Source organism: Nymphaea colorata, chromosome 1, assembly GCF_008831285.2.
Source record: "Nymphaea colorata isolate Beijing-Zhang1983 chromosome 1, ASM883128v2, whole genome shotgun sequence".
Classification (NCBI taxonomy): Eukaryota; Viridiplantae; Streptophyta; class Magnoliopsida; order Nymphaeales; family Nymphaeaceae; genus Nymphaea; species Nymphaea colorata.
Genome location: NC_045138.2, coordinates 12897359 through 12912602, shown reverse-complemented (window position 1 = coordinate 12912602; position 15244 = coordinate 12897359). Strand labels below are relative to the sequence as shown.

General features: G+C 36.0%; 2 protein-coding genes across 6 annotated transcripts in view; one reads left to right on the top strand and one right to left on the bottom strand.

The window, feature by feature from the left end:
* The window catches only part of LOC116260180 (clustered mitochondria protein), a 53132-nt gene that overhangs the window by 24872 nt on the left and 13016 nt on the right, over positions 1-15244 (top strand). For all 3 annotated transcript variants that reach the window (XM_031638322.2, XM_050080471.1, XM_031638329.2), the window contains exons 13-19: positions 782-900; positions 10790-10898; positions 10993-11103; positions 11395-11523; positions 11602-11772; positions 11856-11942; positions 12783-12917. In XM_031638322.2, coding sequence (XP_031494182.1) covers positions 782-900; positions 10790-10898; positions 10993-11103; positions 11395-11523; positions 11602-11772; positions 11856-11942; positions 12783-12917 — 861 coding nt within the window. The remainder of the gene's footprint in view (positions 1-781; positions 901-10789; positions 10899-10992; positions 11104-11394; positions 11524-11601; positions 11773-11855; positions 11943-12782; positions 12918-15244) is intronic.
* Positions 907-10496, bottom strand: LOC126410522 (uncharacterized). Of its 3 annotated transcripts, none has more exons than XM_050080473.1 (3): positions 3072-10496; positions 2777-2981; positions 907-2680 (listed from the first exon to the last, which is right to left on the bottom strand). In XM_050080473.1, exons 1-3 carry the CDS (start codon positions 3217-3219, stop codon positions 2407-2409), a joined length of 627 nt encoding a protein of 208 aa, XP_049936430.1. In that variant the 5' UTR covers positions 3220-10496; the 3' UTR covers positions 907-2406. The 3 variants fall into 2 exon arrangements, 1 of the variants encoding a protein (XP_049936430.1); XR_007574628.1 differs by having other exon boundaries at positions 2777-10496.

Genomic DNA, 15244 nt, shown 5'->3' with positions numbered 1-15244 from the left:
GTTAATGGGAGAGGGCATTTAGACTTAAATAATAAGATTTATGCTTGAAGATAATTGTTTCTTATAGTAAATTAGAAGTTTATAACTTAAGAATCATCAATCCAGTTTGGGGGAAGTGCAAGGAAAACAATGAAAAATATGAAAATGCATGGCAAGCACAAAGTATAGACACGGATATGCATTGAACAAAGTTATAAATCACAAGAGTGAGAGAACCAGGAGCATCTGACATGGATGGCCTGATAAGATGTCGTCGGGCTGTGGGCATCAAAATGGAAAGACTGGTGGGTCTGAACTTTTCTTTTTGCAGCATATGGTGCAGTAAAACCCCAAGTAGGCAGTTCTTTTGATTTTGGACTCCCATGTGATGTGCAGTTCAATGTGGATATGTTAAAATTTAGAAAAGGACATGTTTGAAGTTTAAACTTGCTTATTCCATGTAACTAGGATTTATATTTAATTAAGCTGCATTTTGTTCTTCCTTGTCGCAAGCTGTTGGATACTATTCTACCTTGTTAGACAAATTTTGAGATAACTCCTTTGGGTCTTTGGCCATCTTATTTTTATCATTACATGTCTTGACTAGTTTTGTGATATTAGTACCAGTGAAGATGACTGTCATTGATTTGTGCTTCTCGTTGTCTCTGACAATTTCTGAATTAAAATTTTTTCTATCCATCTTTTATTCTTCCTTTCTTGGATCACTTGCCAACTCCTGTTGGATTTGTGACATTGCATCATAGCATGTTAAAGAATTAACGATAGCGTTTTGTTTCTTCAGGTTCTAGAGGCAGCTAAGGTTCTGCATATTAAGGAACATAGCGTCTTGGATGGATTTGGCAATCCCATTAAGCTAGCAGCCCCTGTGGAATGCAAGGGCATTATCGGTAGTGATGACAGGTTTTGCAGCAAGATAATTTCTGGTTTCAAGTTTTAGTTAATATTATTTGGCAATGTGTTTATCAATCTTATCCACATCAGTTTCAGGGATATATTTTCATCTATTCCATATGGAATTTGCTTATTGGCTCATATTCATTGTTAGTAGCATAATTCTAAACAATAGTATTGGTTTGCGCTCATTAATCTTATGGACATTAATATTAGGCACATACCTTTGTCTATTCCAGTTTGAATTTGCTTATTGTCTAGCATTTCTTGTTAACAACATAATTCCAAGTAACTATATGGATTTGCTGCTAGATGTTCACCAGAACACTTCTATATCCACCTGAATTTGTTAACAATGTCTTGACATTTGATATTCAAAATTCATGCAATTATATAAAATATAAAGGATTCTTTGAACATGGCTAAACTCTTTCCTTTGGAAGATGCTTGAAAGATGTGGATTACCATTTGGAAACTTGTAAAATGATTCATATCACAAGTAATTCGTTATAGCTTACAAAATTAAACAAACTCAAGTTATTGGACGTTCTGGTCTTGAAGTTTCTTACTTAAGGAAAGGACTATATTTGTCACAACAAGACAATGCGACCAATTTGTGGTTAAATATAGGCTGTCTAGTGGCATTTAAAAGGTGGAATCCCCAATAAAACCAAATGTCAAATTGAGATCAGTTGATGAGTAGTGAGAAATCCCTTGACCATTTCTAGACTTATCACATATGCGGTTCATGTAGTGAGATGGGATGACCTAGGTCAATTCATCTTGTGTAGGTATCCAGGGTGTGACAAGAGTATCCACTTGTGATTGACTACCACATGCTAGGTTAACAACCTTGCATGATAGAATTTGAGGACGATCCTTAGAAATCTTTGAAGGTTTACATGCCCATTTGTCATATTATCTAACTACTGCTTGTCCTGGACCTCCTAGTTAATAGCCTTATAGGATCTGAATTAAAGTGGGTTACAAGCACTAGCAGGTTGGATCTGCAAAATTGGGTTACAATTGTCTCAAAGCCAATTCTAGGTTAATACATTACCTGACATCCCATACATGCAGGATGCATGTGCCTTGAGCAATGTTGTAAAACGCGTATCGTAAGCCGTATCGGTCGGGCTTTAAGATACGCCGTATCGTAACCGTATCGTAAATTTTTTTTAAAAATTATTAATAAATCAGAAAAAAATTTAAAAAAATTCGGAAAATTCATAAAAAAATTAGAGAAAATTAAAAATAATAAATTGTTCATAGGAAACATGTTTGAGATAATGATAGACTTATTATTGCTATAAACTTACGCGTTCATCATTCATAAACATCAAAATTCATAACAATAATACAATATCATTCAACAAAGCATAAGGCCATAAGCCATAAACTGATAAAGTCATAAAACATTCAATCAAGTGTTCAACAACCATAGATTCATAACTCTTAAGTTTTTGATACATATAAAATGAAAGCACTCTTGACTTGACTCTCATTCATGATTCATCATTCATAATCTTCATCTTCTTCTTCTTCTTCATCGTCAAGAATTGGAAGATCTTCACCAACATATTCAGCACCAATACCAGCAGTAGCAGACTCTCCTTCATCAACAAAGCCTTCTGTTGCTTCAGCTTCAGGGTTGAAGCATTCAAGATCTTCATCATCAAATATTGCAGCTGGTTCTTCTTCAATCCATGGCTCTAGATCGTCAAAATTTTTCAAGCTGATAGGATCGAACTGAGATGTGTGCTTCCTTGCTAATGATTTTTCTAATTCTCTACATTAAATAAGAGAAAATTTGTTAGTATATAATTTCATATAAATATATTGTACAAAAAATGTAAACATTAATTAAGCTATATGCCTATATTACCTTTGTTTCAACCTCATATTATATCGAACAAAGACAAGGTCATTCAACCTTTTATGTTCGAGCCTATTCCTTTTTTTGCTATGGATATGTTGGAACACACTCCAGTTCCTTTCGCATCCACTAGCACTGCATGTCTGACTGAGGACTTTGACTGCAAAACGTGCTAGGTTTGGACAATCAAACCCATACCTATTCCACCACAAATCTAAACAAAAATATAACAAATCAATGTGAAAGTTTTAAAAGAATCAAATGTAACAAATGCAAAGTAAATTAAAAATTTCTATGTATTTACCTGGACGCATCGTTGTCCTGGCTCGAACGGCGGCAGGTAGTCCCATGTTCCGAAAACAACTATCATATAGATCCAACTCATTGTGCACAACATCTTGTTTTGTAGAATCTTCCACTAACACATTAATACAATCTAACAAACCATGCATGACTTCTCTGTCCTTCTTAAATGTAGGAGAAAATCTAATTGCAGGATTTAGATAATAAGCTGCTGCATGAAGAGGTTGATGAAGCTATCCAGTCCACCTTTTATCTATAATCTTCCATATGGGCATATATAACTTTTTCTTTTCCTTTAAGTTGTCTCGAATTGCCTCTTTTGCTTTGTCCATAGCCTCATATAAGTACCCTATGGAAGGTCTGTCTTCACTGTCAGCCAACCTGAGAACCTTAACTAATGGAACACAAACCTTCAATAGCTTCACACATGATTCCCAAAATACGTTATTGAATATAATATCCACAACTAAAGAAGCATTTCTTTTATGAGCATGTGGATATGTAGCCCATTCTTCACTAGCAAACATATGTCTCAAAGGAGTTCTTTGTTTCACCACACTGCACAGTCAATACATTTGTGGCAAATCTAGTTTGTGCAGGTCGTATTAATTCAACTCCTTTTGTAAATTTTCTCATCAAACTCAATACATATGCATGATTATAGATAAATTTTGTTACCTCTTGACATTGGTCAATGACTGATTTCATATCATGCATCTCATTAAGATCTTGAAGCATTAGATTAACACAATGAGTGGCACATGGACTCCAATAAAATGTTCTATATTTTTGAAATAACAAATCTCCTGCAACTCTATAATTTGCAGCATTATCTGTAATAAACTGTACAATGTTTGCAGGTCCAACTTCTTGTACGACATTATCAAAAACATTGAATAAAATCTCAGCAGTCTTAGGAACATCAGACAAGTCAAGAGATTTCAAGAACATTGTACCTTTAGGGCAATAAACAAGAAAATTTACAAGTGTTCTTGACCTTGTATCAGTCCAACCATCTGACATAATGGAGCAACCTGTTTCCTTCCAACATAATTTCAACTCATCGCAATGCTCATACACTTCTTTGACTGTATCCTGAAGAATGTTGCCCCTCAACTGATGATATGATGACATTTTGAATCCGGGGCCTATAGAAGCAATTGCATCTGCCATGACTTGGAATTGAAAAGAATTAGCTGCATTAAATGGAATGCATGCATCATAAAACCATTTCCCTACCTGCTTTTGTGCATGATATAGCATATCTTTAGATGTCATAGCAGCACGAATCTGCGGCTGACCACCTGGGTTGGTATATGAAGGGAAAAAACTCTTAATAGAGCCAACACTAGACCTACCAGTAGGAACTCTACCACTAGGTGGTCGCATACCTCGCCTGGCCCTAATATCTGTTGTGCCTCTCCTGTTCCTTCCCGTTATGCCAGATCGACCTCCTTCATACATAATCCCTTTTCCTCTACGATCTCTACCTCTTGAGGTCTCCAAATCTGTTCTTAGACTGCTATCGTCTTCATCATCACATTCATAAGCTTCTTCCTCTTCTTCTTCATCTTCCAAAGGCACATTATAGCCTACATCTACATCTTCAATTTCTTTTTGTATTCTCTTTTGACGTAAAGCATGAAGCATATCTAAACATTGTTGACGCACAAATGGAGGCAAAGGTTTGTTTGGTCCTCCAACACAAGGAGACGCATCTTTGGAGGTCCCTGCCAAATGGTGTTTCATTCTAATAATCCCTCTTGAAAATGTATTCCCACAGAAGCCACATTTGAGTTTCAAACGGTTATTCTCCTTCACCCTTTCGCACCATTGCCATGTAGGATCCATATCTTCAAAAAAAAAAAAACGAAATCCTATGGTAAACTTAATGAAAAACACTCAAAGTCTTCCAATCTACGATTATACGGTAAAAAATTAAGAATACATGGTAAGAACATGAGATTTCATACCTTACGAAGAAGAAATGTCTGAAATGAAGAAAATCCCTTTCCTTCCCACGAAAATCAAGCACCCACGCACAGATCGACCACTTAATGTTCGATTTAACGATGAAAATCAAGTTTTTGACGGTGAAAATGAACGATCGCCCTCCCTTACGGCACTATCCAAGCGTTAGAAATGAAGAACGGAAGAAAAATTTCAAAAAGAAGCCGAATAAGTAGGTCTCGGGCCCCCTTTTGCGTTTTTAGCCCGTATCGTATGATACGGGGTGTATCGCCCCGTATCGTACGATACAGGCCCTGTATCGTACGATACGTGCGATACAGGGTCGGTACACCCCTTTTTTACGATACGGGGGTGTATCGTACCGTTTTTTTCAAACAAGACGATACGTATCGTACGATACGGGGTCGTATCGTACGATACGTACAACATTGGCCTTGAGGAGCACAACTTGTAAAACCCCATGTTTATGATGGTGCTTGAGAATAATCATATATTGAAGATTTTCAAAAGTCTTCAAAGGTTTAAATTTATGTCGTATGGGTACCTCTATTTGGGTGTCATACCCATGTTGACATGGGTGCGTCATGGGTACGGCATGTTGACATGGGTATGGGTGCAGGTATGCCTTTGGACATGGCCTAGGTCAGACCTGTGTCGGGTGTGGTCAACTAAGTCGCACGGGTGCGCCAACTATGGTGGCGCACCCCACTGATGCAGGTGCTGGTATGGTCTAACACGACACCTAACTTGATCAAACCGAATCGGGTGTTGCTGACCGCATCGGTTCTTCTTTTCTCTTGTGTTTTTTTTTTCATTTTTTTTCCTTCTCCTATCTTTCCCTCTTCTCTCTCTCCCTCTTATTTTATTTAATTAAACTTTGAATTTTGTATGAGATTAAGGTAACCTTGATTAAAAAAATGTAAAAAAGTAGACAAATAAAATTACTTAAATAACATATATATATATATATATATATGTATATATTTATATGCCGCATCCGAACTCAATTTTTTTTGGAACTTGCTGCACCCAGCACCCGCACCAACACCCGCACCCATGTGATGACATAGGTGGTCAACGACTCAAATGCACCATGCCGTTCTTTTTCTGGACTCGATCAAACTTGACTAACTTCACTTTTGTCCACAAATTAATTTTTTTTTCTAAACAATCGTGTATATTTGATGGCAATGAAGAGCCCTTAGTAGAAACTAAAGGACTCTTCATATTCTTTGTAGTTTGATTGAAGTTGAATTTGAACCTATTCAGTAGGGCTTTTCGACGAGATATTCCGGTGACCAACGATTTTTCAGTCAACTTAGTTATAAGTTGTCTTTAATAGAACTTTCTATAGTGTTTTATTTGATTAAAATCTTACTCTTTGTACCCAAATTTTTTGAAAGTGCATTGTACTCGTACCCATCCTGGTACCCATATGTGCATGTACTGTACCTATGTGACATAGGTTTAAATACTCATCTGCTGTACTACCGATAGTCGTGGTTGATAGCCTTTTACTGTGCCCCCAGAATCAGCTACCCACCTTCAAAGTGGTTTGGGATTTGATGAGCTAGGTATGTGGGTCTGTTTGGCTGGGTTGTCACTACAAAGATTTAGACCATTTCTCAGTTTCAAAGTTCTTCGCACCCATATGCGTACTGGTGCCCGTACCGGCACCTAGACCTGTATCTATATGACATGGGTTGTGTGCTTCGGTGATATGACCAAAACACATTTTTTTGTGAATAACTTGGTGGGTGCCAGGTTATTCACTCCCTTCCAAAAAACAGGTTTGCCAAACTCAAGTTTTTGTAAAACTCGTTTCCTGTATTGTCCAAACTAGTGTCATGAAAAATGCATTATTTTCCAAAAAAAAAAGTGGGAAAATGAATCACTGAAAGAAGGGGAAAAAACACATTTTTTTCAAAAAAGCAGTAAAAAAAAAAAACACTTAAAAAACGTGATTTTTTGCGTCTTTTTTACAAGCGAGATTTTTTTTTCCGGTGATAGCATCACTTGTAATTTTTAAAAATTTTAAATGGTAGATTCGTAAAAGAAATGACCAAGTTGTAGAACGTATGACGTTAAAAACATTTCATCGACAGAGAGGAAAACAACTTGACACGATTTAGGTGACATTTCTGACCTACCGGTGGGTCACACCGACATGCGTTTGTTGGTCGCAGCTTTAGTCGAGTGGCAGCCACATAAAACCTCCGACGGCTGGGTACATTTTTCAGCACCCAGCATATCTCCAGCGGTCTGTCCTTGCGCACTGTGCAGGTAGGATTTGCTTTGGTTTTTTCAGTCGATTTGCAGATTTGCCTTGGATTTTTTGAGGTAAGCAGTACTAAAAAAGACTGGACATGTAGTCTTCTTGTTTCTGCTTTTTGTCCCGTTTTTTCCAGTATTTTCAAGCTTGCCGTATTACACGGAAACCTCACTGTTTAAAACTCTGAAACATTAGTTGTGACTTGTGACTAAGGTTTAAACGTGCATGAAATGACATTTTAGAAGCAAAACCATTTTATATCTCCAGAAATTGGTTTCTAGGTGTCATCCAAATGCCTCCTTACTATTTTATATGTACAAAGTACACATATTAAAGCAATAATGGTGAACTCTATTACAAATGCAAACTCTTTGAAGTCCAATTCTAAATCATGACTAAAGAGTAAAGACAGCACATATGAAGTTAGAAAGTACTAGCGTTGATAAAAAGTTTTAATGAAAAAAGATAAGGTAGTGTTTCGATGACACCGTTTGAAAATGGTGTTTTGTGAAAACCATGTTTTCGAAAAAATGATTTTTTAAAATAGATTTTAATAATTGGTTTTGGTGTTTGGGTGGCTCGTCAAAAACTCAATTTCACAAAGCGCTTGAAAAACTGGGAGGAGGCAGCTTTGTCAGGCCTTTTGTTAAATTGAGTTTTGTCAAAACCATAGCCACAAATATCACAATATTTTTGAAAAGTAATGCAATCTTAACAAAAAATAAAAAGGAAAAATCTTGATATTTTGTAAAAATCATTGACAATCAGTTTATCCGATTTTTTCATAATTTTTCATGATTTTTTTTCATTTTATATTTTCATTTTTTTCAACTTTTATTTCATTGTCATATTTCTCTTGCTTTTGGTATTTAATTCGACCTTCTAGAGGCAATACAATGCTTATTACTTTTATCATTTTAACTGGATGTTTTTTTGTCTTCTTATTAGCCCATAGTAAATATGCAATTAGTATTCAAAACGGAAGTTGCCGGGTCACTGTGGTCAGGTAGTTGATCATGTTCAGAAATGTTGTTTGGCTCCCTTTTGCATCTTTGAATTGTGCCAATGCAATGGGAATGTGCTTGCTTAGTGAACTAATGTAGCTTAGTGTTAACTTGTTCATGTTGGTGGTTAAGCGGGTATAATTTGGATCAGGTCTAGGTCAGGCCTGATCCGAACAGTAACTTTCTGAAGCTCAAGTGTCTATATTGTTGAACCCTATTTTCTATCTCTTTAGTTGGAAGAATCTGCTGATGGTAGTGATCTAGAACAACTTCATTGGGCAAGAGAGAGAGAGAGAGAGGAAACCCTTTCCAAGAAGCTAATTCTGGCATATAGACACTAGAAAAATCTACCCTTTTCAAAGACTCAGTGATAAACTGTCGGATTTTAGTGAACCTCTAGCACAAGTTTGGGAATCAGAAAGCCCTTCCTCACAAAAGTGCGCATGAGAGAGCAAGATTAAGGGAAGGGACTAGAACGGTCTGTCATGGATTTTTTTTTCATTATTCTTTTGAGTACAATTTTTTTTTGCAAGTAAGGAATGATGGAGAGTCGGAAGATGAGAAGAGGATCTATGCATGGTCAGGGATAGAATGACAATGCATTGGAGAAGTCCAAGCAATCTCAAATTTCCATTAAACCTATGCAACATGGCTACATGACTTGGTCAGGTGTACCTATGTTCATGCACCATTTTCGTGACATGAGTATTGTTGGGCAAGCAGGTACATTTTGGATCAGGTCGAGGTCAGGCCTAATCCAAAATGTCAACTCTTAAGAAGCTTAAGTTTCTATGTCGTTTAACTCTGTTTTCTCATTCCTTGGAAGAATGTGCCGATAGTTGCAACCAAAAACAGCTTCATTGTACCAAAAGAGAGAGAGAGAGAGAGAGAGAGAGAGAGAACCTCCTTATATTTTACTGTATAACAAAATAAACTTAGCTTTTTAAAATTTGCACATTGATTTTAGCAAACTTGCAAATTTCTTAACTCTTCAAATTTTGCCGATGTCCACTTCACCACTCTCACTTTTTAAACTGGATTAACTGCCGCCTAAAACACACATTTCTGAACAAGATTAAATGTGTGGAACATAATCTATTAACTGCCGCCTAAAAAAATAACACCTACAGTATGTTGTTTTTTATTGCTCAATCACCAGCATTTTTTATTCTTTGAAGAGCTGGTGGACATAGCTACTTTAACCATTGAAATCATACCTCTTAAGCATGTTAAAAATTTCGGTAGCCTTCAAGAGCTTAACCTGGTTTTTATGCCTAATGCGATTTTCACCACCATTTGGCAAGTGCTGTTCAGTCTGTGTCTGGCAGATTTTTATGCCTCTCATTTTTTTTGTTGACATTAATTTCACTGCATCAGGCATCAAATTTTGCTGTTGAGTGAGTTGTACAAAGGAAAGGTCCATCTTAATCTGATCTAATATAGTAAAACTCCTATTAGGGCGTGTTTGTTGTGCGTGGATTCCACTCTTCAAGTTGGATTCCTTATTTTCCGAAAAATCCAGATCCCAGCAAACGCTGGAACAAAATCCTGGAATTTAGATACGAAACTGGGATACCATTCCATGGATTTCAATCCACCCTCGAGGGATGCGATTGAAATCCATGGAAAATTTCGTTGCCTGTTAAGCTTGCATGCTCTGTCTCTCTTGCTCTTCTTCATCTCTTCACGGAACTTTCTTTCTCCATCTTCTTCAAACCATGGGTAAGCCTAATCACAGAACCAGATGAACTGCCATCACTGGTGAAAGCTGGCAGCAGAGCGGGGAACTTTGCAACCTGATTGCATTCTGGGCAGTTGATGTTGTTGAGGAGGGAGGGAGGAAGCTGCTGGGGGCAGGCCTGGCAGATTGTGTGTCCAGGCGGCGACATTCTTCCACATTCTTGCTTACTAGAAGGGAAGAATGAATACTTGATTGACAATATGATCCAACACGTCTCTTGAATAGGGAGACACATGCGATGAATGTTGTTTTCAAGTGGTTGTGTCATTCAATTGGTTTTCTAGTATACAAGAGGAAATGAGAGAGATTTATGAGAATAAAAACCATAAAATGGAAACTATGATTCATTTATGTTGAATTTTTTCATATATTTTCCTTATTTCTTGCTACTTACATTTTTCTTGCTGCAACAAAAAAATTCTCAATTGTTTGATATTGTTTTGCTCTCTTTTGCTTATATATATATATATATATATATATATATATATATATATATATATATATATATATATATATATATATAGATCTATTCACCTGATTCTAGGATTAAAATCCCAGGATTTTAATGCTGGTGCTGCCAAACGCCACCTTAGAGTTACAAGTATTTTAGGTTTTTATTGTCAATTTTCCAAGTTGGAAATGACAGACTTTTGCAGGCAATTAATTTTGTTCTGTTAATTCTAATTCTTTATTATCTAATTGTGAATGTTTTTTGTTGTAATAATGATCAGACACTACCTTTTAGATTTGATGAGAGTGACTCCTCGGGATGCTAATTACGTTGGGGAAGGGTCAAGGTTTTGTGTTCTTAGGCCTGAACTTGTTTCTTCTTTCTGTCAGGTAGTACTCATGCATGGTTCATTTGATGCCATATTTGCAATAAGGTGGAGCACAAGTTAATTTTTTCTAATTGTGAATTTGTTAATCTGGAAAGGTTGAAGCTGCAGAGAGATTGAACGGTAAAATCAAAGATGATGTAAATACCCAAATGGAATTACATTCCCCAGACTTAGATGCTGCTAGTGGTTGTGAATCAGCAAAAGTGGTACAGAAATGCTCCTTGACTGTCTTCAATGGATGATATTTTCTCTCCTTTTCTTTTTTTGCCTTTTGAATTTCTGTTCTTTTATTCAACTTAATGACCTTAGTTACAACATTTTCTTTAATGGTTGCTAATTTTGGCGGCATCTTCTTCCTGTTTCTGTTCTTCTGTTCTTGTTGGATTTGATGCATGGCCTTACTAAATTGGAAGACAATTTTGTTTCTTTCAGTTTGGAGAGTTGAAAGAGTCTTCTGTTGTAAATTTTCATTAACCATGTACTTTTTTTCTGTGAAGGATGTGACCAAAGAAGAAAGTGAAACAGCCCAACCAAATGAATCTGCACCGACTTCTGCTAGTTCATGTGAGGATATTCTTTTGAACCCCAATGTCCTAACGGAATTCCCATTAGCTGGTTGTGAAGAGGTATATGCCGCACAGATATTTTTTGGGTGTTCCTAGTGAAGTGTTTATATTAACCTGATGAATTTTGCATTTAATCAGGAGATAGCTACAGATGAGGCTTTAGTGAAAAAAGCTGGTTCGTATCTTGTAGATGTTGTGATCCCAAAGTTTGTAAAAGACCTTAACACACTTGAGGTTTCCCCCATGGATGGACAGACATTAGCTGAAGCATTGCATGCTCATGGAATAAATGTTCGTTACCTTGGCAAGGTGAAGTTTGTGAATTTTCTCTGGTGTATGATTGATATTTTTCATCCTGTATTATAACAGATTGAGTTTTGGGATATTTTCAGATAGCTAAGATGACAAAACACTTGCCCCATATATGGGATCTATGTGTTACTGAGATTATTGTGCGGTCTGCGAAGCATATTCTTAAGGTGAAGTGTTGCCAAATTCCATCCTGTTTCATATATGCTTTGGTGACAAAAGAGCTGTCTCTTTTATATTATTTGTCTGTGAAAGCATACTTTACTTCTCATACTCTGTCAGATGCTTAGGAGCATCAATAATAAATATTCACTTGTATGTAGTTCACTGATTTTAGATGATTCTACTTTGTGGGCTACAAAGTTGTCGCTTGTTGGCATAGGTTATGTATTCAGATCCTTGTATCAAATTAATTTGAGAATAGAACTTTTTGCTCTGCTTTTGGTACTTTCATGCTTTGAGGTTTAAATATACATAATTCTTGTGTGGGTATCACCACCACATGCTTGCCGAAGAACAATCCTCTGAAAGATTACCTTGCACACCTTAGCTTTAGTCACAAAATGTTACTTGCGGTACATGTTATATACCTATATCAGTTTGTCAAATGGATTTGAGAATATGGCAACTTTTGTGAAGCTTTTAACATGATTAACCTTTGAGGATATGCATAATTTGATTCCAGTCTGATTCCAAGTAAAGCACTAACTGTATGACATATATTGTGTTAATTTTAGTCATCGACTGTATTCTTGATGTCATCTATATGTGCTTATAACCATTACATGCCATCTGGAGAAAGCTCACTTCTGCATCTCCATCATCACCTGCGTAATAAATCCTGTGTAATAAATTCTGCATCTGTATGTGGTTATGCCAGTCTTCATTATGTGCTGCCATGGATCTTACATTTTCAAGTTCCACAGTAACAAATTTGTTCCTGAATAAGACTTGAAAGTCCTTTTTGGTGCTAAGTTGAAAAATATGCTCCTTTTTTCACACTTTGGCAGGATATCTTAAGGCAATGTGAAGACCATGAACTTGGATTTACAATGTCACAATTCCTAAATTGTTTTCTGGGACATGATGTTACTAGGACTGTGAAGAATAATATCAGCAACATGCGATCGAGGGCTGCTAGGAAGGTGTGCATGATAAATGCCTCTCTTTTCAATCATTTTCATTTCTTTGTTGCACATTTGTGAGTGCGATATATCTTTGCCTGTGTTCAATGTTGGAAAAGGTGTCTATGAAGGTGTGCTAAGGGTAGGGTTAGGAATTGATCCAGGTTGATCATGTCTTGAATTGGTGGTGTTACCTTATCCAACAGTCCAGATATCATTTAAAATGGCAGAAAGAGGATGGTAAGTGGCCAATTTCTGATAACCATCTCATTTTCAAAACATGCAAATCTGGGTTGTTAGATTATTCTACCCAATGGTGCAAACTGGCACTTGTAGGACCAGTTGAAATGGTTAACTAGTCCTATTTTATATCACATGGGTGTGCATTGCAGGGATGTGTGTGTGTGCGTCTATATATATATATATATATATATATATATATATATATATATATATATATGTATATAAGCAAACAAACAGTAGATCCACTATTCCTATTCATAATATATAAATGAAAAAACAAAAGATACCGAAATAGGCTGAAAAAGTGCTAATATATATATATATATATATATATATATATATATATAAGCAAACAAACAGTAGATCCACTATTCCTATTCATAATATATAAATGAAAAAACAAAAGATACCGAAATAGGCTGAAAAAGTGCTAATATATATATATATATATAAGCAAACAAACAGTAGATCCACTATTCCTATTCATAATATATAAATGAAAAAACAAAAGATACCGAAATAGGCTGAAAAAGTGCTAATATATATATATACATATAAGCAAACAAACAGTAGATCCACTATTCCTATTCATAATATATAAATGAAAAAACAAAGAATACCGAAATAGGCTGAAAAAGTGCTATCATTTTAAAATAGCGACTGTGCCCAGCCATGTTAAGAAGGTGGTGCCCTGCCAAGTCAATGTCACAAGGTCCTAAATTATTTGTCATTTCTTACTGGTAGATTTGTGTGTGTGTGTTGATGAGAAAACCTGACATTATGTGTCCTTGTTACATGCTGTTCACTAGTATATACTTCTATTCATGAAGCCAAGTATTTCTTATTTGTTTATGTATTTGTAAGTTCATTCCAACTCACATGAACTTATGGGCAGCTGCAGAACCATGATTAGCTGAGGGTGGGGCGAGTGGGCATTTGTCCAACTTGATTTTAGATTCTATTAAAAAAAATAAAACAAGGGAATGCCTCCTAACCTTTTTGGTGTCTATCTCACTTGTTTTTGAAAAGAAAAATTCCAAGTTTGTTTTTGGAAATCTATGGTGACAAAAAGATGCACATCATTTAGGTCATAAAAAATTGGCAGTATTTGGTTGCACATTTTTTAAAATTTTTTACTTGGTGGTGAATTTGTCAAAAATCACTTTACTTTTTTTCTTACCTGTATGAAATTACGAAAGGAACTTTCTCAGGAGTAGCCAAGTGCAATTCTAATACTTGTGCATGCGGTCCAAGTAGCTGGGCTGCTGATTTGAGTCATTTGACCAAGGCAAGCAGTCTAACGGCTCATGGCAGTCAGCTTGCACTTCCCTGGGATTTTGGTTGTGTTATAGCGAATCTGTATCCCAATTCTGATCAGTTGAGTGTATCTCTACTACTTGGGTCAGGTAATTGCTGGGTGAGACCAAGAATACCTCAAGTTGAACCTTAGTTGTTAAACTAGGTCCTACTAGTTGCCCAGTGGGCCATGAACCATTCTATTGACTAGTCCCTATGTCCATGTCAGTAACCCCATTTGAGGGACTAATCGACTTAGTTGACTAATTCACTACCCGTCATTGACTAACCAGTTGCTGATATGGGCCTTTCTAAGAAAAAAAAAAACCCTTCTAAAATATCAAATATGATTTTTTTGTGCATGTATATATATATATATATTCTGTTTATTTATTGGAACATAGACGTTTTGTTCTTCAACCTATCAAACTTTATGTTCCTGTCTGCATGGAACTGGAAGATGTTATTGAAACTGGACAACTGCATTTAGCTGATACTAGAAAAACTAAAATTCCAAAATGACTGGTGGTTGATGTTTAGTTACAAAAGTATAAAACTAAAGTTCCATGTATATATATGTTGGTGTATGTCTATTTACTTATTCTATATATTATGTATTTCTGAATGTTTCGTATCCTGCATCTCTATGTACTTTTTCTGCTGTATATTCTTCCTCCTCTCTCTCTTTTCCTCTGAAACTTGAAGCTCTCTGTGTATATATTATTTATGTATAAGTATGTATGCTATATATATATATATATATGTATATATTTATGCATATGTATGTATTCATTTATGTCAGTATGTAT

What these genes read in the sequence shown, in the direction of transcription:
- LOC126410522 (XM_050080473.1), bottom strand. Translation starts at nt 3,219, where the DNA reads ATGCATGGTTTGTTAGATTGTATTAATGTGTTAGTGGAAGATTCTACA. An exon ending in CAGGACAACGATGCGTCCAG is followed by an intron (nt 2,982 to 3,071) that starts GTAAATACATAG and finishes ATTTTTGTTTAG; the next exon opens with ATTTGTGGTGGAATAGGTAT. An exon ending in AATATGAGGTTGAAACAAAG is followed by an intron (nt 2,681 to 2,776) that starts GTAATATAGGCA and finishes TATTTAATGTAG; the next exon opens with AGAATTAGAAAAATCATTAG.